Below are 24404 nucleotides of genomic sequence, written 5' to 3'. Positions count from 1 at the left end.
GAGTTTTGTTTTTGCTGTTCTGGCATCATGAGAACTTCCTAAATGCAACATGAACCCCAAAAACCATGACATCAAAATTTGTTCTCCAAAATCCCACAGTTGCTGTTTCCTTCCTGAGCCATGTCGTGCGCACGCAGAGCACTTTACATCTACATATGAGGTATTGCCAAACTCAAGAGAAATTGGGTTACAAATTTTGGGGGGGATTTTCTGCTTTTACCCCTTAAAAACATTAAAAAAATGGGGCTACAAGTACATGTTAGTGATTTTGAGTTTTCTCCTCCACATTTCTGCTATTCCTGTGAAACACCTAAAGGGTTAACAAACTTTCAAAATGTCATTTTGAATACTTTCAGGGGTGCAGTTTTCATAATGGGGTCCATTATGGGGGATTTCTTACAGAAAGCCCCCCTTCAAATCCACTTAAAACTGAACTGGGCCCTGAAAAATTAGGATTTAAAATTTTTCATGAAAATTTGGAAAATTGCTGCTTTACTTTGAAGCCCTTTTAATGTCTTCAAAAAGTTAAATCATGTCAACTTTATGATGCCAACATAAAGTAGACATATTGTATATGTGAATCAATATATAATTTATTTGGTATGACCATTTTCCTTACAAGCAGAGAGTCTCAAAGTTCGAAAAATGCTAAATGTTAAAATTTTTCATGAAATATTTTACGTTTTCACCAACAAATGATGCAAGTATAGACGAAAATTTACCACTAACGTAAAGTAGAATGTCATGAAAAAAACAATCTCAGAATCAGTATGATAAATAAAAGCATCCCATAGTTATTAATGCACAAAGTGAGAGAGGTCAGATTTGCAAAAAATGCTCTCATCCTTAGGGTCCCCAAGGGGTTAAAAAACCATATTACAAAAGGTGTTTAATTTTCATCAGTAAAAACATATAAAAAAGTCTTTGGATCTGACACTGCCGTTTATTGGGGGTTGGGAACAGAGAAGTGACAAATTAGTAAATGACTACACATTTATGTGCTGAAGTGCTCATTAAAGGCTTCACAACTGCCCCCCCCCCCCCCTGTCGATATTGCCAGAAACTTAGAGCTATGAAACTTGTGCACACTGTTAAAAGAAAGAAAAAACTAATTATATTTCATTAAATCATCCCTATGTCTGCAAAGCCATGTCCTGTATGCCTAAGGGGCCTGCGTTAGGCCAAAAAGCATATTTTTTCTCTTAACAAATTATCTGGTGTCATCTCTTCCAGGTTTGTTGAAGGAAATCATTCTTCAACCAGAAGTAAAAAATTACTTTTGGGCTGCTAATAATGGCAAGTGTATCATTCTAGATTTTAGTGTAATAAGAGATTTATAGCCATAACTCTTACTTAATCTGTATTCCATGTGTATCTTCTTACATCACTTATATGCTGTCCCAGTAGCTTTTTAATCTGGAGCATGTCTAAAGGCAGCAAAACAGATGTGTATTTTGAAATCTTCATTTGGGGAATTTGCTGGAATAACTATCTGTATATTTCCCCATAGGTATATTGAATATACGTTATGCCTTGTGAATTATTTTAAAATAAATTTATCTCCACTTCCCAATGGCTGTTGCCTCTCTGATCAGACCTTATATTATTTTGGTCACGCTTTCTTCCACCCTGAAGTCTCATACTGTTTGCTGTATAAGATAGCATGTGACTTATACCCAGTCCTTGAATTTTAGGCTTTAGCATATGCAATAGCTCACTTGGTCTCTGGAAAAACTTTTGATATATCCTAGTGACAAGTGAAAAGTTTTGAGTGGCAGGGGTCTGAGTGTTCAGGAGAATGAGCTAGAAGAAGTCCACGTTCAACGTGTTCCCGCCGAGCTCTATGTCATGTGATCGAGACACATTCGCAATGTACATCTATGGAGCTTGTCTTGATGATGTGACACAGAGCAGGGAGAAAAGCACACGACAGTGCAGACTTCTTCCAGCTCGCTCTCCTGATTGATGGAGGTCTGAACACTCAGACTGCCATGGTTCAAAACGTTGCCAGGACATGCCAACAGTGTTTTAATTGGCAGGTACACTTTAAGGTATAAGTTTAATCGGGTATGTTTTTTTTTTAGTATTTGCATACTGTACTAATACAGGCCAAATTTTAGATATGTTTGTAACTATATTTCTTTATACCTGAATTTGGTTGTAGTCAAGCCAGGCTTTTTTTGATTTTTTTTATAGAACTTGTAAGTATAGTTATATTTATATAGCTCCTTTTGGGTTCATGCAATATGGGTTCCCAAGTACTTAAGTGATGTGGTTGTTATTTAACCCCTATTTATTTTAAGGTTATATAGATCATCATTTATATAAAAAAATATATATAATAATTGAATTATCTGGCTAAATCGTACAGTCCACAGAATCCACCTCTCTAAACCTTGTGAATAAATGGCACACAACAATGTAAAGCAAACCACTCTGGTCACCAAGGGTAGTTGTAAGCTGCACCACAATCTTAGCAACATGGTTGGAGGCTATGGAATCCAAATTGCCATGATTTCATGAAGAAATGCCCTACCCCAGCATGCTACAATTTTGAAGTCTTAAAATTTCTTGATTTCTGGATTAAACACAATGAAGCAAATAAATAAAACGGTCTAATGCTTATACATTGTAAACTATACAGCCTAGAAATTCACTAGATTTATCACAGTGGCTTAGACTGTTTGGACATTTTCAGTGATTGTACACCCATATCTCTGGTAACACATGTTGGTCACCATGTAAAGCTACACTAAAGAGTGTCTAAAACATAATGATGGATAGCATGTCATGCAAAACAGTTTTATTGTGGGCACATTAAATTTTAGTTTTACATTTTGGTGCACATAAAATTTTGCACAGATTTATATCACACAGAAAAGGTTGGACATTGTTAATAACAAATAAAACAACAACTAAAAAATAAAAAAGGATAACCTATCCATATTAATGTAACCTGATAACCTGGGGATTAGATTGCATATATGTTTTGTAAATTATATATTGTTTATATTTATTTTTATTTACTTTTGCTACTCTGTAACTTTTGCTTTCTCCTGAAAATACCCCGTGCTGTATTCTTTAAACAGTATCACTTCACAAGTCACAAGAAAATATTCAAAATTATGCTTTTTTTTATCACTGACATTTATTTTCTTTTGTCTCTTAGGTTTTGCTTACAACAGACTGCCATTTTTCTTAAATTACTTCTTCGATACATACTTGCTCATAAATGAAGACACTCCAGTGGGTAAGTGAACAATGATTTATCTGTCTTCAAATTAGAAAGTTAAAGGAGATGTCCGGTGCAGACTTTTTCTATTCCATCCTGCCCGGGCTGCAAAAAAAGACAAAACAAACTTTCACTTTCCTACCTACATTCCCCCGGAGCTCCGCAACAGCTGATCGTTCGGCCGGGCTGTTTACTTCCTACTTTCTGTGGCCCAATACATCACACGGCGCTTCAGCCTATCACCGGCTGAGGCGGGACATTGCTGCGGCCCGTGATAGGCTGAAGCACCATGTGACGTACCGGGCTAAAGGAAGTAGGAAGTACACAGCCTGGCCAACCGATCAGCTGTTTCGGAGCTCCGAGGGGAACATAGGAAGGTAAGTGAAAGTTTGTTTTGTCTCTTTTTGCAGCCCGGGCAGAATGGAATAGAAAAAGTCTGCACTGGACATCTCCTTTGAAGTTCAAAGTTAAATTGCAGTAGAAATATATATATATATATATATATATATATATATATATATATATATATATATATATAAATAATAAAATTAAAATAATATATACTGGAAAGCAAGGGCAAAAAATTTGGCGCGAAAAGATATATTATATATTTATATATATATATATTTTTTTTTTTTTCTTGGTCACTGCACCTGCACTCACATTTAAGCTCAGGAATGTTTTATTTATACAGTTTTCGCTTGTCTGGGCACTAGTAGCCATGGAATATTTCATGAGATGTTTCCAGAATTTTCTTGGATGTAAAAGTTGGCACAAAAATCGACAATTTTGGCAGAAAAATTGCTGACTTTGGCACCAAACTGGACAATTTTGGCGCAAAAAAAAAAATCCAATATGGCTGCAACAAAAAAAATTGGGTGCAAAAAAAAAGTGGACTCAAAAATGAATTTTTACATATTTTCAAAGTAGCAAAAGAGACCTTTGAGAAAAAAAAAGGTGTGAATAATATCACAATAACAGAAATGACAGTAGTTTTTGAGAATCTCCCCAAGAATATCTGGGTTTAAAAAAATATGTAAACCCTGGTAGCTGAAATTAGTGTGCGACATGGGTATGTATGCAACAGAGCTGAATGTGTGATTATGTGTAAGCACCTGATCACACACTAAGCTATGCTACATACACCTGATCACACACTCAGCTCTTCTACATAGACACACTCACACACTCAGCTCTGGTACATATACACACTCACACACTTAGCTCTGCTACATACACACATTCACACACTCAACTCTGCTACATACACACACTCACCTCTGCTACATATACACACTCAGCTCTGCTACATACACACAATCACACTCAACTGTGCTGCATACACACAATCAGCTCTGCTACATACACAAACTCACACACTCAGCTCTGCTACACACACAAACACACACTCAGCTCTGCTACATACACACACTCAGCTCTGCTACATACACACATAGCACACTCAACCCTGCTGCATACACACAATCACACATAACAGCTGTACCTCCTTCCCCCTCCCTGCACATACGGTGGTATATTCTTAGCTGTACGGTAACCATGGTTACACTACACAGGTGCAATCTCCTGCTCTCATCAAGAACAGCGTGGGAGTTTGAATTTTACATAGTTCGAAGTATGAACTGTGCCGGGAAGTATTTCACCCGCACTATAACCTGGTGTATTATCCCAGTGTATGGGGTTAGACTGCGGGTGAAGGGGGATCACAAGCGGTCCATAAACATTGCATTGTTTTTAAAAGGTACATGGAAAAGGTTTTAAATATCCCAGAGATAATCTGACTGGTGGCAGAAGCAGAGTAATCTCCTTGGAATCGATGATTTAGAGCACCTTGCTACGTGCAATCCAAGATGGCTTATATTTGCGTTTAAAATATGGTCATTGTGCAAGATTTCTGCAGGTATACAAAATGTACGCAGTTAATAAATTTGTGCTGTGACGATCCATCTTGGGGATTAGCTCTGGGCTCGTCCTGGACCACGCCACAGGATGCGTTTCTTCTCAATAAACCAGCAAACAAACGCTTATAATGCAAATCTGGCACCTTGCCAGTTTTATTAGACAGGTTGCAGGGAAAGAAATAAACAAAAAGCAGGAACAAAACAAAATCCTAGACCGTCTGGTCACTGACTAAACAGATCAGCCTGTCCTGACTAACAACCGCTGAGCTTCCCTCAGTCGGTTAAACATATGTCCCCTGCAACCTTCTACTCACAATTCATGTTACTCTCTTTGAGCCACTCATAGCTCGGGCTGTGTACTCCTCAGCAGGCTCTGTCTCTCCCCTACAGCCCACATGCTGTCTCCTAGGAAGAGCCCACATTAGACTGAGTATCCATCTCATATACACCTCCCTTCCCTCCTGCCTCATTACTTAAGAAGCAGGTGAGAGCTTCTGCAGGGTGAGCCAAGGAAATACACCCTTTCCTTGCCACACTGCCACAGTGCGTACTAAATATGTCACTCCAAGGTACCCCGAAACCTAAACATCTGGAGGAAATGCTTCACCAGAATGTGCGCAAAAAAAGACGCAAAAAAACTGCTTGCGCAAAATTTTGCGCAAAAATTTCAACACAAAGCAGGGGTAAAATCTTTGATTCATGTCCCTCATAAAATCTGTACTGGATTACAGTACCAGGAAAGTAAATGGGATTTTATATGTCTTTTATGAACTTTTATATGTCTGTTATGGCTATATATCCATACATGGAGAAATTTACATGTAATGTAGATTTTAAAATCTGCAGCATGTCAATTTATGTTGTGAGTTTTAGCATGGATTTTACCCCTCACTGTAGCAGAGAATAAATCTGCTATTAATCCACAGTGCAGTGAACAGTATCTGCTTTTATTTTGTTGGTTCTTCCAATGATCTAAAAATCCTGGACAGCCCCTTTAAAGGGAATCTGTCAGCTGTTTCTGCTAAGAACTGCAGACATCATTGTTACAAAATCTCCTTTTCATTTCCCAGTCATGTGTCAAGGAGGCAAGGCTGATCTACTTAAGTGTCACAGCCTTGCACACCTCCTCCCTTTCTCTCTCCTCCTAGCCTCTCCATGTCTGACAAATAGGGCTTTTTACATCAGTCAAGAAGGGCTGAGTGATGAGCTCATATGAGGAGGCATGCCGGGCTGTGGAACTTGATCAACGTTCCTTGACACTTGGTTGAGAAACAAAAGGGAAATTTTGCAGAATAAATATTCAACTTACTAATAATCCAAAACTGGCTATATGTCTTCTAACTGTCACTTATTTTTCTTATATTTTATGGGGTATAAAAACAATTTACATGACAAAAAAGTGTTGTACTTTATAATAAGCAGCATATAAAATGAAATATTGTCTTCACATGTAATAGCAAAAAGCATAAAGATAACAGAAAAGTTATTATTGTTAATATTTCTGTACAAGCTATGCAATGCTGATAAATATAAGGGTAAATATTTTAGGACACACACATACATATGATATTACTTTAGGTGAGTCTGAAATGGATTTGCATTTAGGATTAACTACTGATTTTTTTTTTTTTTTTTTTAGCAAAATTGCAGTATGCATCAGCAGATAACATGATATTGCTTAGAGGAAGGAGATAGAAAACAGTAGTTTCCAATTTTATGAAACAATGGTCTAGCCATGTCTGAATATTTAGTCTACAACAACCAAAAAACATACACTCAGGTTTTTCAATTTAGCCTCTGTTTACTCCACAATAGATATGAAACAATACCATCAACATGTAAACTTTCAGCTTTGATCTAATGGGTTTTACAAAAATATTGATTTACCAAATGTTGAGTTCCTTCCCTTGAAGTTAGATTCCGATTGAGATTGAGTCAGGAGTGGTAGCACAAGTGGTGCACAGACATGAACTAAGCACTCACTGTACTATGCAGAGATAGGCATCTCACAAGATCTCTGCCCGCCTATGCATAAATATATTAAAAAAACGTAAATAGAGAAACACAGCCGCACATCCACCATTTGTATTTTGATCTATTTGCTTCTCAGCATAATTTTAAAAAACTAACCGGTTGTTAGAATACGTTTTGATCAAAAAGTACAAGCCCACTCACCACGTCAAGGCCACCTAGTCAGAGTGGGTCCCTAACCTAACACTGGCGTAGTGCCGGTCGGCGACCACTGCCTCTGAGATACCATGCCCACAGGGGGAACAACCCAGTGGCCAGGCAGCCCCACTGCTGCCCGACCAAGCTCCTGACTTTGGGCCGCACCACCCCACAGACAAAGCATCACAGAAACAATGGCCACCACAGAGAACCACACCAGTGTGAACACCTACCATGTGCTCCCTACCAGAAGGCTGGGAGAATGTTCGGAGGAAACCTATATGCAGTCTCCTGCTAATTAAAAACGCCTGGGCCAAATGGGTGGAGTGCTGGCCATGGAAGAAGGGAGAGACTACAAATGTACAAAACAAATAGAGAAACATAGCCGCACATCCACCATTTATATTTTGGTCTACTTGCTTCTCAGCATAATTTAAAAAACTAACAGGTTGTTAGTATACATTTTGATCAAAAAGTACAAGCCCACTCGCCATGTCAAGGCCACCTATTCAGAGTGGGTCCTTAACCTAACACTGGCATAGTGCCGGGCGGCGACCACTGCCTCTGAGACACCATGCCAACAGGGGGAAGGACCCAGTGGCCAGGCAGCCCCACTGCTGCCTGACCAAGCCCCTGGCTTTGGGCAGCACCACCCCACAGACAATGCATCACAGTAAAATGGCCGCCACAGAGAACCACACGAGTGTGAACACTTGCCATGTGCTCCCTACTAGAGGGCTGGGAGAATGTAAGGAGGAAACCCTTATGCAGTCTCCTGCTCATTAAAAACACCTGGGCCAAATGGGTGGAGTGGAGTCATGGCCATGGAAGAAGGGAGAGACTACAAATGTACAACACAAATAGAGAAACATAGCCGCACATCCACCATTTGTATTTTGATCTACTTGCTTCTCAGCAAAATAAACTTTGTTCAGCAAAGTACCCAGTTTCTTAATATAGGGAAGACATCTAGAAGCGGCACTAGGCTAGCCAGTAATCTCCTTCCCTTGGCCCTGCCTCCTCAGTTATGGCAGAAGGTGCCCATCTACCTTCTGGCAGCTTATTGCTGCTGACTGCTGCCCATTCATGTCTGGCTGTCACTACCTATCACATTTAATCTCTCTTGGTAAAGTGAGTGACAGAAAGCCACATATAGCAGCCAGATAATAGAGCTCCTTGCAAGAAGAGTGTGGATTATGTGGGATGGCTGGGATGAGGGAATCCTTTCTTTTACTATTGTTAAAGGGGTACTCCGCTGTTTGACATCTTATCCTCCATCCAAATGATAGGGGATAAGATGTCTGATCGCCAGGGGGCCCGCCGCTGGGGACCCCTGCGATCCCCCCTGCAGCAGCCCGGTACATCAGAAGCCCGGAGCTAAGTTTTCTCCAAGGCTGATGATGGAAGGTGCAGGGGTCAGGGCATCATGGCGTATTGGCCTGTCCCCTCGTGACGTCATGCCCTGTCCCCTCGATTTAAGTCTTTGGCGTGACACCCCTTCCATAGACTTGCATTGAGGGGGCGGACGTGACGTCAGGATGCCCTGTCCCGGCACTGCCCATCATCAGTCTCAGAGAAAACTTAGCTCCGGGCTGCTGAGGTACTGGGCTGCTGCGGGAGGATCACGGGGGTCCCAAGTGGCGCACCCCCATGATCAGACATCTTATTCAATGTCCTTTGGATAATAACCCTTTAAAGTGAAAGGCTGGGAAGCATAGAGATCGACCACTGTATAACTAAGGGTGAAAACATACGATCCTGTCACATTGCAGTTTCCAATACTGTAGTAAAATTCTTCCATTAATTATTATTGGAAAGTTAGAAATGTAACTACAGCACAACCTGATTGTGTGTTTTCACCATATTAGTTGTGTGGTATTGTAAAAGCAATCTATTTAAAAGATGTACCGTTTTAAAGAAATACTACATGGCAGCTTTCAATTGTGTGTGTGGGGGGGGGGGGGGTTTACTCTGTGTGAACTCCACTTTTTTATATACAATGAATCACCTAGAACCCTAAATTTACAGTTCACCATATGCGAAACAAAACATAACTTTTAATAAAGTGCTGCTTTCATATTAAAAACATCACCCCCCCCCCCCCCCGGTCTCCTTAAAATAAATCAACACACAGTCATTAGTGTCTAAACCTTGGCAACAATAGTGAGTACGCCCTAAGTCCAAATTGGGCCTAAAATGTTAATATTATGTGTGGCCACCATTATTCTCCAGCACTGCCTAAAGCCTTTTGGGCATGGAGTTAATCTGAGCTGCACAGGTTGCCACTGGTGTCCTATTCCATTCCTTTATGATGACATCACGGAGCTGGTGGATATTTGAGACTTTGCGCTCCCCCACCTTTCGTTTATAGGTGCCCCACAGATGCTCATAGAAGAAATGGTGTATTTTATCATTCATTATGAATCTCATTCTTTATTTAGGTAATGTAATCATGCTTTAGTACTGGCATACTCTGTTTCAGAATTAACTGTAAAAAAAATTTTTTATATGACTGCTTATTTTTGTAGATTTTTCAACAATTTTACAGAAAAGAGAGAAATGAAGTATCATTCAGAAAGAATAATAAGGACATAAAAAAATTACACAAAATACACCAGATTTAACATTTTACTATATACATGTTTTATCTATCTTATTTTGACTCCTCCCTTTAACCCCTTAAGGACCAAGCCCATTTTCACCTTAAAGGAAATCACCAGTGTCACCTGCACTAAACTGTCAGTATCGAAAGGTAGTGCAGGTGACACTGATGACAACGGTACTTACCTTGTCCCATTCCGTGCAGAGGATCTCCGATAATCTCCTACTCTTGCCCGGCTGGTTAGTGAAGGTGACACTGGTGACAGATTTCCTTTAAGGACCAGGCCAATTTTCATTTTTGCACTTTCGTTTTTTCCTTCTCCCCTTCTAAAAATCATAACACTTTAAATGTTGCACCTACAGACCCATATAAGGGTGTGTTTTTTTGCACCACCAATTATACTTTCTAATGACACCAATCATTTAATAACAAAACCTACTGCAGAACAAAAAAAAATTAAGGAAAAAACCCAATTTTTATACTTTTGGGTGGACATATAAATAACATGTGACCAAGTTTTATAGAAATATCTCCAGCTGTTTGGAAGTTATGCAGTAACATATATTTCCCATAGACTTGAATGGGACTTTAAACAAAAACCCTGACCCTGGCAAATGGGGGTGAGTAAGGGTTAAATCACCTATCCTATGTTTGTTGCTGACATATAAGTAACATGTGTGCCAAATTTCATGTTAATATCTTTAGCGGTTTGGAAGTGATGCTGGAACATACATACACACACATTGAGTTTTATATATATATATATACTAGCTGAGTACCCAGCATTGCCCGGTTTTTCCTTCCTCATCCTTGTTGGGGAGGAAAATCAACAAAGGAGAAAGCTTTTGACTTCATATCCCATCCTCATATATTGTTGTCATATCCCAACCCCATATCCCATCCCCATATCCCATCCTCATATCTCAACCTCATATCCCGACCTCATATCCCGTCCTCATATCCCATCCTCACATCCCATCCTAATATCCCGTCCTCATATCCTGTCCTCATATCTCGATCTCATATCCTGACCTCCTATGCCGTCCTTCTTATGAGTCAGGAGAGCTAAGTCCTAAAAGACTCCTAAATGAGGGAATGTATCATTGGTCTTGTGTGTGGTTGTCTTTCTCTGCTTTTTTTGTGTTGAATTTTGTGGAGTTGAAGGGCGTTTATTAAAAGTTTGCACAATGGCCCTGATTTACTATTGTAAACCTGATATGTTTTGTCGGTTTGTGCGCCATATTCTGTCTGCTCCAATTTTTGCGCCAGAATTTGTGCCAGAATTGAAAAAAAAAAAAAAAAACAGACTAACTTTCCATTTTAATGAGAAAACCCGAAAAAGGGGCATGACCGTCTGTAAAAGTGGGTGTGGCCACCAAAAATGGGCATGTCCAAAATTTTCACAAAAAAACACCACATTTACTAAGGTTTCCACAGAAAATTTGGTGGATTTTAGCTGAGGAAAACAGATCAGAACAGGTGTAAAAAAAAAAAAAGCAAAATGTAGGGAAAAGTGCAAAATGCAGGGAACCCTTAGTAAATAAAGTGGAAAAAAATTGGAGGGGATTAAAACCCACAAAGAAAACTACACTCCACTCTTAGTAAATCAGGGCCATTGTGTAGTAAATTTTGTGTAAGAAGGCCTTTTTCTAGAGCTCTGGTTGGGGTGACAAGAGTTGCGAATTTATTTGGGTTTGCACTGTGTTTCTGTGTTTTTATGTGAATTTCCTACATGATAAATTCACCTAGCTAGTCACTTTTTGTGAAAGGACGTTGCTAACAGATGTTTGAAAAAGTCTCAAAAATTATATATAATTAATAGATGCGAAAATGTATGCACATAAATTACACTAAAACTCAATCCAATATGATTGATAAATCCTCCCCCACCATCATGTAGGTACAGATAGCACTGCTCCCTAAGCTTCTGATAATTGGCGCAATGACTGTAGGGCATGTTATTCAATACATGTAGATAAATAAACTCCATTTACTGTTGTATCCATTCAGTGTGCTTTCAAGCTGACAAATGTATATGTAAGAAATGTGATGAGATGTGGATTAAAAAGATTTACACTTAAAAGGTTTACTATGAACCTTCAACCCAGAGGGTAGACATCTTTACTAAAACTCTAACTTAATGTAATAAATGCACCGTTGTGTGTAAATTGAAAAGTACATTTATATGCATCTCTTAAATTAAATCCCTGTGCTATTGTATCTTGAAGTAGCTTGAGGGTAATATTTTATATAGAAATGTTTCTGCTAAAATTAGCTTTTTTTTCTAAACTCCAATCAACTTTGTTCACACTGTCCTTTACTGCCTGCTAAATGACTTTACACAATGTTCGGAAGGTTTAGGGATATATACTGTTTGTTGTGCAGGAAATTAGAAGCGCATCACATTGACTGGCAAAGTTTTTAAGGCATATTGTTCATTTTCATCTTGCTGTTATGCTTAACTGATTCTCATTTACTATAGCTCCGAGATATTGCTCAGGAAATATATAATGCAGTCATCTTATTAAAGGGTATATGTGTTTGATTTTGTAGCAAAATAGCATTTGATGTATTTCAGCATGGTTCTATTTGAAGGGCAGAATTCTGTGACACAATTACTTGGCTAATGCTATCCAAGTATAACTATAAACGTGTAGCTTTCCATTAATTATATAGTGATGTTCATAGTGTTTATGTGAAGGAAACATATGGGCATGACACAATATCCAATGGTGGCAATATGTAAGTTACTAGAGTTGAAACAGGGTTAGGAAAATTGCATGACATTATGTCTCCTGTTGCATGGTTGGTCAAATAGAATCATCCAGGGACATAGGTATAGGGGGTGCAGAGGTAGCAGTTGCACTTGGGCCCTGTTGCCTAAGCAGGCCCCAAAGCACATCTTCCCTATAGGATACCAGTATTATAATTGGCACATAGGGCCCTGTTGCAGATTTTACATCAAGGCCCCAAAGCTACAAGTTACGTCCCTGGAGTCATCAACTCTATTTGACCAACAATAGGGCCTCCAGAATAAGTCTATGATAAACAAAGTAACGCTGCCCCTATAGCAATTAGTTGAGGTCACATTTTTTTCATTCCTGCCAATAGTTAGGCCATGTTATGTCATTGTCTATAGTGATAGTCAGAAAAACATGTGACCCTTGTAGAATTCTTGCTTTCTATGTACACTAGAGATTAAAATTAGAGAACAGCACACAATTTCCAAAATGTAAAGGTCATAGTGTAGTCCTATGTGACTATATCTTAAAATGAGTAAAATAGCAGTATTTTAAGCTTATTTCATAAATTGTATTTATTCTAAACCAAAGAATAAAAATGTAAATTAAATAATTGAAAAATAACACTGATTAAAATTAGAGAATATTTTCAAGCTATTGCTGTTAATCTGGTTAACTTGTGCTAATTTCCTTAATGATCTGACAAACCCTATTTTACTGGCAGCCGAACTTTCCAGTTTTCACTGACTTTGCTGAAATGGTGTGCTGTTCCAAAGTGACTGAAACCCTCCGGCAGCAGGTTGTCCAGATGAGGGCCATAGGGGTGACCCTATCAGCCATAGCAAGAGAAGTTGGTCTTTCCAAGTCTGTGATTTCTGGAAAACTGCATTCTTACAACATCACAAACTCATTTAAGTCCCCCAAGAAGCCTGTCACCCTCAAAAGACAAATGCAAGAGAGGACAGGATAATGCGGAGAATCTCCATGGGTAACCATTTCAACACTGCAGCTGGAATTGCTCGCCAGTTTAGCACTGAACCGGGTAAGGATCTGTCTCGTCATACAGTGTCTTGATACTTAAGAGCATTTGGACTGAAAGCCCACTTTGCAGTGAGCAAACCTCTCATTAGCAGAAAGAATCAAAAGGCTAGACTCACCTTTGATGAGGAGCATGCTGTGTGGACAGAGGAGAAGTGGTCCAGAATTCATTTTAGTGATGAAAGCAAGTTTAATTTATTTGGGTCTGATGGGAAACATTATGTTAATTGACAAACTGGGGAAAGACTGAACCCAAAGTGTGTAAAGAAATCAGTGAAAGGTGGAGGAGGTGTCATGGTTTGGGCAATGTTTTCTGCAGCAGGAGTTCGACCTCTCATGTAACTACATGGCATGAATTGTGTATCAAAAATGGAAAAATCAAAAAGGTTGGGGGGGATCACACTATATAATATATATCGAGGTACTTGTGATACACGTACCCTACGTGCCGACAGATACAATTCAATAAAAATAAGAAACAGACAGACCTCTAGGTATATATAGGTGATGAAATGGATTTGTGTGCAAAATGTGGGCTAGGTAAAGTGAGTGCAAATGGGGTGTGGAAAAATTTATATAAAATATAATGTAAAAAAAGTGAAAATATATAATGTAAAAAAATTGGAACGGGTGATGTAAAATAGGTGAGTGGTGAATATGTAAGAGGTGAAGAGATATAAAAATGTATAATTTGAATATATAATTAGAAAAGCTGGTTTAAACAAGTAAGTTCAAATTTATTAATATTAAAATATTTCATAACGTATAAGTCCAAGCAGGGCCCTTGCTGTGGACTGTAAGCATAAATATAACAATTAAAAAACAGGTATAAGTAGATAGGAATGATAGTTCAATAAAATAATTTATTGTTAATACTGCCACCCGAAAGTTGGTTTGAAAACCCGTTAATTGTATCCAAGCTATCAGTAGTTTTAGGCAGATAATGGATAGTGCAATAGTTAGTAGCAAGTTTGTAACAAATGAGCACCCATATTGTAGCAAGTTTGAGACAAGTTTGTATCAAGAGGTTGGTGCTGTGCACCACTCACAGCACCCCTTGCAGGCTTCTCCGGGATGATCAGACCTCGCTGCTGGGGACTGGCACTGGGAGGACAGGGACTGCTCCATGGCCATGCCAACTGAGGGTTGAGTCTGAGGAACCCACCGACTGTTGACTGGGGGTGTCATGTGTCACTTGCAGTATTTGTCTACAACATCAGCAGGTGTGTACTTTCGGCTGGCCTTTAACAGTATCTAGGCCCTTAAGACTTTAACAGGAACACAGTGGTACACCACTTAGATGTACGCATGTGGTATGCACTTATGAGGGGAGGACAATGCGCTTCAGTATGCTTAAAGCAGTATTTGTCTACACCACCAGCAGGTGTGTACTTTTGGCTGGCCTTTCACAGTATCTAGGCCCTTAAGACTTTAACAGGAACAAAATTGTACACCATTTAAAAGTACGTACAGGTTACACTTAATAGAGGACAATACGCTTTTAGTGCTCCGCTCACCCTAACTGGCTGGCTACTATTAGTTTTTCAGTTGTTGCACACACCAGTGCTGCAGCACACAGTAGCTGTATACTACACCCAAAACTACACTCTCTCTCAATCTCACTCCCTTCCCTATCAGTGCTTTTAGACTGGATTTGGGCTTGACATGAATCGCTGCTGTAAGAAAGCTTTTCTGTGCAACACACTGCTCTCTGTCCCTCTCTGCAATAGAACGCGGATGTGACTGGGAGGTTATTCACTGTTGTAAAAATACTTTTCTGTGCAACACACACTGCTCTCTGTCCCCCTCTCTCTCTGCAATAGAACACTGATGTGACTGGGAGGTGAATTGCTGCTGTAAAAATGCTTTTCTGTGCCACACACACTGCTGTCTGTCCCTCTCTCTCTGTAATAGAACGGTGATGTGACTGGCCGTAAGATGGCTGCCAATTATATAGGGCTGTGACATCACGGGTGGCTGGCTGCTCATAGGCTATATGCTGCATGTTATTCAGGGTCATCCCGACGATCTTTGTTCCCGCCTTCCCAAGATTCCTTGTGGATCCTCCATTTTAGATGCCCGAACCGCACTAAATGGAGTTTAAAGAAGCAAATTTTTCCTGAAATTCGTAAGGAATTCGGATTCATCAGATCCGATTCGCTCATCCCTAATGATATACTTTGGATATTATGTAAAATATTGTTCTAATGGCATGGTGTACCCCTTACAAAAAATCCTTTAAATGATGATCAATGTAGATTACATTATTTCTGTAAAAAATTAAGTGTTCATACATTGTTCTCTAATTTTGATCTCCAGTGTATATGTATTTGCAATCCATCATAAAAATAAATCATAAGAGTGATGTTTTGTTCTGATTTGGCCTTTATCTAACAATCGGATTGCAGAAAATAAACCTGTAATAATGTAGTATCGATTGGTTAGCAGCAGTCACATGTAGTGACCATAGGCCACTATTAAGTACTTTGCTATTTTTACAAATAAGGTTTCTAAGCAGTCACTATAGGGCACTATACTACACACAAATTATTTCCTTTTTTTCCAGTTTTCTACATCATATAGTTTGATAAGGGTTAAATTAAACAGAAATGTCACAGGTATGATTTTATTTCTATGTTGCAAATAAAAATACCCATAGAGCAAGAATTCTTTTAGTGCCAAGTCTTTATCTGAACATCTGTTGAAGTGATTTACACTAAGATAGTAACATATCTTGGAAGCAGTGCACCAAATGTGAAGTTGGTGCTGGCTACATCATCATATTATTATTATTTATAGCGACAAAGTTACTTTAACAGCTAATTGTACTACAACAATTTAAGTCCGTGGGTTTTCCCATTAAAGGTATACTGTATGGCTAGGTTTTCACCAGGTTTTTTTCTGCCATTTTCGGAAACTGCCACTGCACTTTTTAAGCCAAAGCCAGGAGTGTATTCAAAAGAAATGAGAACTATAAAGAAACGACTTATACTTTGCTTTCCTACTGGATCCACTTTTGATTTGAAGTACTAAGGTCAGAAGAAGTAGGCATTTTAAATCAGCACCAAGTATAACGCGTTCCCCCGAAACGTCGCGTCAGACCCTGATGGCTCCCGACTAGTGTGATAAGACCTCTGCTAGTGTGGCTTTTATGTTGTTTATAAATCTTACAAGTTGTGAATATTACAGAAACTTTTGAATAAAGAACAGAAGAATGAATCATCTAACCGTGAGTGTCTGAATATGTTCCGAAAAATTGAACTACAGCTCAAGCATTTTACTATTAGACGTATATTACAAATATACATATAATGTTATTATCTACATTATATAAAGAGTTTTTGTTAACAACAGATGCACTTAAAATTTATTTTGTGGCCTTTTATATACATTCTATATTTTTATTTCATTTAGGCAAATAAAACTCAAATAAAGTAGAATGACGATAACTGCCACATAAGTAAAATAAATGTACCCATCACTGGCATCTATGTCAGTGCTTTCTAAATCATAGAAACATTTAGTTCAAATGTCAGACAGCCAGGTGTAGTGTGCAAGAACAGATCTGACATGAAGAGCTTGACATCACATTCTTCTAAACATTCTTTACAATCTGAATGTTTTTCAACAGTCAGGTTATTTCTGAAGAGCATTAGTGCATTTAATTCTTCACATTGAGCACATCATGTACTATTAGTTGTACTTTTATTTTCCAAGATCTTAAAGAAGTTGTTATAGAGTTTAAGAAATAAAATTAATTGCAGGAAATGTTCTCAAGTGGAAAAACAAAAAACATTATGCGCCTTTTTAGTCTCCTGCTGCCTAAGCAACAATTCACGCTGGTCTTTTCTTTCCTGGAGTGGTGACATGTCATACATCCACTGGTTACAGTAAGTCCTTGCCATTCATGGTGATGCTAACCTGTATGGCAAGGGACCACTAAGACCACATGTATCTATGACATTCCCCCCCAGGAGAATAAAAATTGTCACGGTAGGGGGTTAACAATTATTATAATTTTTTTTTTAATAACATTTTCTGCAGCTAGTATAACAAAATCTTTAATGTTAAATGTCAACATTCTCATTATTATGTGAAGTTAGAATTGTGCTGGATGACAAAAACATTACTGTATGCTATATAGGTCTCTCTCTGCTCTTACAGTAAAAAATTCCATTCTATGTTGGTGTGATAACCTACTTTCCTCTAGACATAGAGGGTACCTCCCTTGTTGTAGATAAAAGGAGGCATTTATGAAGCATTTTACCCTAGTTTTCTTGGGTAAATTTGCCACAATATTTTTTTGTGAAGTGTGTTTTTTGCGACTTTTTCCTGCCACTTTTCATTTACCTGTGTTTTGGATTGTTGCAGTGGTAGACATGTTTTTGGTTGATTTTTTTTTAGTGGTCAGGAATTTATGAAACTGTGACTTTTTTTAAAAAGTTGCATACTTTGGCACAACATACCAAAAAGGGTGCTAATCACCACCAAATTAAAAAGAGCTTACAAACTAACTGGGGACTGCGTTATAAAAAAAAGTCACATAATTGTCGCACAGGTTAAAAAGTCACACAAAAAAGTGCAAATAAAACATCCTACAAAGTGGATTACTGATGTAAGAAATGTGATCATCTCCAGATGTACCACTTGCCCTGCACCATGTGATAAATTTGTTGCAGTTACACAGTTTCCACTACATGAATTAATGGAGTAAAAATACGTTCACCTACCCCACTTTTCGTAAATACCCCACAAAGTCCTCAGGATAATTAGATCACAGGAGAGGACTACATGCTGAAAATTTATGAACGGAAACACTTTCACACCGATTCCTGACAAGCAGGAATCGATCTTATATTACTCCCCATTTGACGGAGTCCTTGGAGGAAGCAAGTTCGGGATAACATGTTCACTTTGTCTGTACCCCCTCATAGAGGGGGGGTGTACTACCACATGTGGTAGCATTGCTTATACCTGCATATTAAACACAAGGTGTCACAATATCTTGCTCTGTTGCAGTGTGAGCATCACATGAATCATTTTCTGGACTGTGAGGTATGGACCATGATTCACAGTGCATAAGACTAACTATACACTATATGGGGGAAATTTATCAAAACCTGTGCAGAGGTAAAATTGCTGAGTTGCCCATAGCAACCAATCAGATCGCTTCTTTCATTTTGCAGAGGCCTTGTTAAAAGTGAAAGAAGCGATTTCATTGGTTGCTTTGGGCAACTGGGCAACTTTTCCTTCACACAGGTTTTGAGAAATCTCCCCCATAGTGTTATTATAAGTCATACTATCATTAGAAGTGTGAATAAAAAATATGGACTGTGCATGGTGGGACATATGTGGCAAACAGCTGGATTAACTGGAAAGGTTTTGCCTCATTGATACCTGTAAATTAATCCCCTTCTTCATCAGCACAGTCTACACGACCAACACATGGTACAATACATGTGGCAATATATATGTTTATAGTGGCCTCAGCGAGTGATGAAGGCTGATGGTTGTGTATATGTTTTTGTAAGCACATCCCTTTTTCACACTTTTTTGATACTTGGTGTATTTTTTAACAAAACCAAAAATTTTTTGATTTTAAGTCTCAGTATTGGAATCAGTTCAATCTACAAATATGTATATATAGAGTTTTTCTAAGGTGACCCCTTACACTAGCCTAGAAAACTTTTTGAAGGTCATCAGGGGTTTAAAATAGAGTCAACCTCAGATCATCCAGTAATACTTAATACTGTACATACTAGCAATAGCAACAATAAGTACCTTTATGAATTATAGACATGAACAAATCCCAATTTAATGGCTTTTCTTATCCCCATACTATGGAGATTCCAGAATTTTCAAAAAAAATATTTTTTCCCTTGCTTACCATATGGGAATATGAGATTGTACATTGTATCAATGGGAGTTGTATCAATAGGAGTTGCCCAGATTGACTACCACAGACAACTCGATTATTTTCAGCACCCAACAGCCAAAAAACAGCTGGATATAGCCAGGCGATCATATATTTTATTCATGGGGAAACCCCTTGAATAATTTCAGTTAGTGCCTGTCACAGTGATTACTTCTGTATCCAATGACAGCTCGTAGACAACATAAATTCACATGCAGTAGACAAGAATGATCTGCTTATTCCAATATTGAAACCATTATTTTATCCCACGTTCAGATGTTTTATTTATCTGAAAAGTGATAATATAACATACAATACAGAATAAATGCATGCAAAACTTTGCTTAATATTGCAATATATTATCTGCCAGTAGATATGAATATTTGATAATTTTTAGAAGCGGAATGTGTAGGCCAGCAACATCTGTTTAGGGGTTCATGTCTGCGCACTCTATGTATTTTTCGACATTGTCTCATAATAAAGTATTAATGAAAAAAAGAACTGAAGACAATGTTATATTGTCCTTGTTTTGCAGCAATATATTTTACTTTGTACATGTGGTATGGTTTGGTGTGGAAGACGTGTAGAGAGATAGTAAAAATCCTGTAAGCTTTTAAATGCTCTTAACTGTTTAGCAGCACACACATAAATATAAAAGCCTGAAAGCTGAAGTGTTGCAGGCAGAGAAATTGTGTCGTAACATGAAGTTTTCATTGTGAAGTGATACTATTATGGTTTCTGCTGGAAAAATTGTAAAGGGTCAGAATAAGATTTATGTACTTATTTGTTAGGAGGCATAGCTGGTCTTCGAAACCTCAATAGATTGTAGAAAACAGTGTTTTGTCTCTTACCTTATTGAGAAAGTTACCGTACTGCCAGTTAAAATAGTGTGTTCTATATTCCTGTAAATCTGTGTATTATGACAAGATGCCAGGAAGGAACCCCGGAAGGAGTCGAAGACAAGGTGTGCTTCCGATGAAGATGGCAGTGGAGAGGCAGTAGCTAAAGATGGCAGTAAGCCTTCCTGGTTGTCAAGTGAAGGTAGCAAAAGCCAGTGCAAGACTGAGTGTGCACCAGTTCACCTCCTGCCTTCTGCTCTGGCTTGGTCATGGTACTCCAAGTTAATCTTGGCATATATTTGGCCATATTTTGGGCTGTAATGGACCTTCATGGCCTGATATATTCATTTAATTGTAACACAGTCAAAAATGTTTGATAGATATGCGCAATTCGTTTAGTCACGATTGCATATTTATACGAAATTTACCGAATTTGTATGTTCGAATCGATCCGAATATACAAAATACATTTTTGAACATTTCCGAAAAAAACAATAATCTGAAGAATGCACTGCCGAAAGCAGAAAAATAACTAACAAATGCATTTGTTAAATGTGTATCGGCAGTAATGAATTCATTCAATTTGTTTTATTGGTCCTTTTTTACAAGAGAAGCATTAAAGTTTGTTGAAAAGGTTTGGCCTGGCCTATTTGCTTATTCACTACAGCCGTTTCCATTATCAGTTAGAAATAACGAATCTATCCGAATAACAATTTCGGCAGAATAAGTAATAAAACATGAATAACAAATAGATCTGAATATTTTTCAGACTGTGTCCAAAGACAAAATGAAACAAATATTGAACAGAAGTCATGTTTGATCACTTCAAGTCTTCTAGTGAGACAGAAACTAAATTAATTTGATGGAAATAAAGTTGTGGCAATAAAAAGGAAACATTTCATCCTTAAGGCTCAACTTTGTTTAATCTAAAAGGGGGTTAAAATCATTGTGATTGTTTTGGTAACCTATGTGTTTCCACTATTTATGTGGCTTTTTATTTCTGCAGATGTTGTGAATGCATGGCTGACTATCTAAGCACCAATATACATTGAGAACTCTAATGTGAATTAAACAGATCATGCCCAGTAGAATTACTTCAAAAAGTCAATTTAGCTTGTCAGGTGCTGTTGTGTCACATTGTTCAGATATCATTAGAATGGATTGGACCAACGACAGCTCTAGCTCCACCAGCAGTCCATCCTCATTATCATCTCAACAAAAGTCCAGTGTGGCCCATCTGCTTCTCCACATTAGGAAGACAATGATTTACACATTCACGTTCCTGAACTGTAGTGCACATCAACAGAATCTCAAGTACACCACTTTTATGAATTTATTGTGTCCTGGCTCTGTTTGTGATTGTATGTAGGATGGGGAAGCCTTATCATTGCTTAGTTCTGAAGCACTCAAGATTAAGCAAATATTATATCTGTCACGATGCCGGCTGGCAGGTAGTGGATCCTCTGTGCCGGAGAGGGATTGGCGTGGACCGTGCTAGTGGATCGGTTCTAAGTCACTACTGGTTTTCACCAGAGCCCGCCGCAAAGCGGGATGGTCTTGCTGCGGCGGTAGTGACCAGGTCGTATCCACTAGCAATGGCTCACCTCTCTGGCTGCTGAAGATAGGCGCGGTACAAGGGAGTAGACAGAAGCAAGGTCGGACGTAGCAGAAGGTCGGGGCAGGCAGCAAGGTTCGTAGTCAGGGGCAACGGCAGGAGGTCTGGAACACAGGCTAGGAACACACAAGGAAACGCTTTCACTGGCACGATGGCAACAAGATCCGGCAAGGAAGTGCAAGGGAAGTGAGGTGATATAGGGAAGTGCACAGGTGATCAGACTAATTGGAACCACTGCGCCAATCAGCGGCGCAGTGGCCCTTTAAATCGCAAAGACCCGGCGCGCGCGCGCCCTAAGGAGCGGGGCCGCGCGCGCCGGGACAGGACCGACGGAGAGCGAGTCAGGTACGGGAGCCGGGGTGCGCATCGCGAGCGGGCGCTACCCGCATCGCGAATCGCATCCCGGCTGGAAGCAGTATCGCAGCGCCCCGGGTCAGTGGATCTGACCGGAGCGCTGCAGTGAGGAGAGTGTAGCGAGCGCTCCGGGGAGGAGCGGGGACCCGGAGCGCTCGGCGTAACAGTACCCCCCCCCTTGGGTCTCCCCCTCTTCTTAGAGCCTGAGAACCTGAGGAGCAGACTTTTGTCTAGGATATTGTCCTCAGGTTCCCAGGATCTCTCTTCTGGACCACAACCCTCCCAATCCACTAAAAAAAAGGTTTTCCCTCTGACCTTTTTTGATGCCAGAATCTCTTTGACGGAGAAGATGTCCGAGGAGCCGGAAACAGGAGTGGGAGGAACAGATTTGGGAGAGAAACGGTTGATGATGAGTGGTTTAAGAAGAGAAACGTGAAAGGCATTAGGAATACGAAGAGAAGGAGGAAGAAGAAGTTTGTAAGAGACAGGATTAATCTGGCACAAAATTTTGAAAGGACCAAGATAGCGTGGTCCCAACTTGTAGCTAGGGACACGGAAGCGGACATATTTAGCGGAGAGCCATACCTTGTCTCCAGGGGAAAAAATGGGAGGAGCTCTTCTTTTCTTATCCGCGAACTTCTTCATGCGTGATGAAGCCTGTAAGAGAGAATTTTGGGTCTCTCTCCATATGATGGAAAGGTCACGAGAAATTTCATCCACAGCGGGCAGACCAGAGGGCAAGGGGGTAGGGAGGGGGGGAAGAGGGTGACGGCCGTACACCACGAAAAATGGGGATTTGGAGGAAGATTCAGAGACTCTGAAGTTATACGAGAATTCGGCCCATGGAAGGAGATCTGCCCAGTCATCCTGGCGGGAGGAAACAAAATGTCGTAAATAATCACCCAAGACCTGGTTAATTCTTTCTACTTGTCCATTGGATTGGGGATGATATGCAGAAGAAAAATTTAATTTAATCTTGAGTTGTTTACAGAGAGCCCTCCAGAATTTAGACACGAATTGGACGCCTCTATCCGAGACGATCTGCGTAGGCAACCCGTGAAGACGAAAAATATGTACAAAAAATTGTTTAGCCAACTGAGGCGCTGAAGGAAGACCAGGAAGAGGGATGAAATGTGCCATTTTGGAGAATCGATCAACGACCACCCAAATAACAGTGTTGCCACGGGAAGGGGGTAAATCAGTAATAAAATCCATACCAATCAGAGACCAAGGCTGTTCGGGGACAGGCAGGGGATGAAGAAAACCAGCGGGCTTCTGGCGAGGAGTCTTATCCCGGGCACAGATAGTGCAGGCTCGCACAAAGTCCACAACATCCGTCTCCAGAGTCGGCCACCAATAGAAGCGGGAGATGAGTTGCACAGATTTCTTGATGCCCACATGACCTGTGAGATGGGAGGAGTGACCCCATTTGAGGATTCCGAGGCGTTGGCGTGGAGAAACAAAGGTCTTTCCTGGAGGAGTTTGCCTGATGGAGGCTGGAGAAGTGGAAATCAGGCAGTCAGGAGGAATGATGTGTTGCGGAGAGAGTTCAACTTCCGAAGCATCCGAGGAACGAGAGAGAGCATCGGCCCTAATGTTCTTATCGGCAGGCCGAAAGTGAATTTCAAAATTAAATCGGGCAAAGAACAGAGACCACCGGGCCTGGCGAGGATTCAGCCGTTGGGCAGACTGGAGGTAGGAGAGGTTCTTGTGATCGGTGTAAATAATAACTGGAAATCTTGATCCCTCCAGCAGATGCCTCCATTCCTCAAGTGCTAATTTGATGGCTAGAAGCTCTCGATCCCCGATGGAGTAGTTCCTCTCCGCCGGAGAGAAGGTCCTAGAAAAAAAACCACAAGTGACAGCATGCCCGGAAGAATTTTTTTGTAGAAGAACAGCTCCAGCTCCCACTGAGGAGGCATCAACCTCCAATAGGAAGGGTTTGGAAGGGTCAGGTCTGGAGAGCACGGGAGCCGAAGAA

At 39.8% G+C, this 24404-nt stretch overlaps 1 protein-coding gene across 1 annotated transcript in view; it reads left to right on the top strand.

The window, feature by feature from the left end:
- Positions 1–24404, top strand: part of CDH23 (cadherin related 23) — a 1135250-nt gene that overhangs the window by 45805 nt on the left and 1065041 nt on the right. The window contains exon 3 of the mRNA XM_056530710.1: positions 3170–3250. Within this exon, the coding sequence (XP_056386685.1) occupies positions 3170–3250 (81 nt within the window). The remainder of the gene's footprint in view (positions 1–3169; positions 3251–24404) is intronic.

Source organism: Hyla sarda, chromosome 7, assembly GCF_029499605.1.
Source record: "Hyla sarda isolate aHylSar1 chromosome 7, aHylSar1.hap1, whole genome shotgun sequence".
NCBI lineage: Eukaryota > Metazoa > Chordata > Amphibia > Anura > Hylidae > Hyla > Hyla sarda.
The sequence above is the reverse complement of the archived record's forward strand: the minus strand, read 5'-3'. Positions and strand labels throughout refer to the sequence as shown.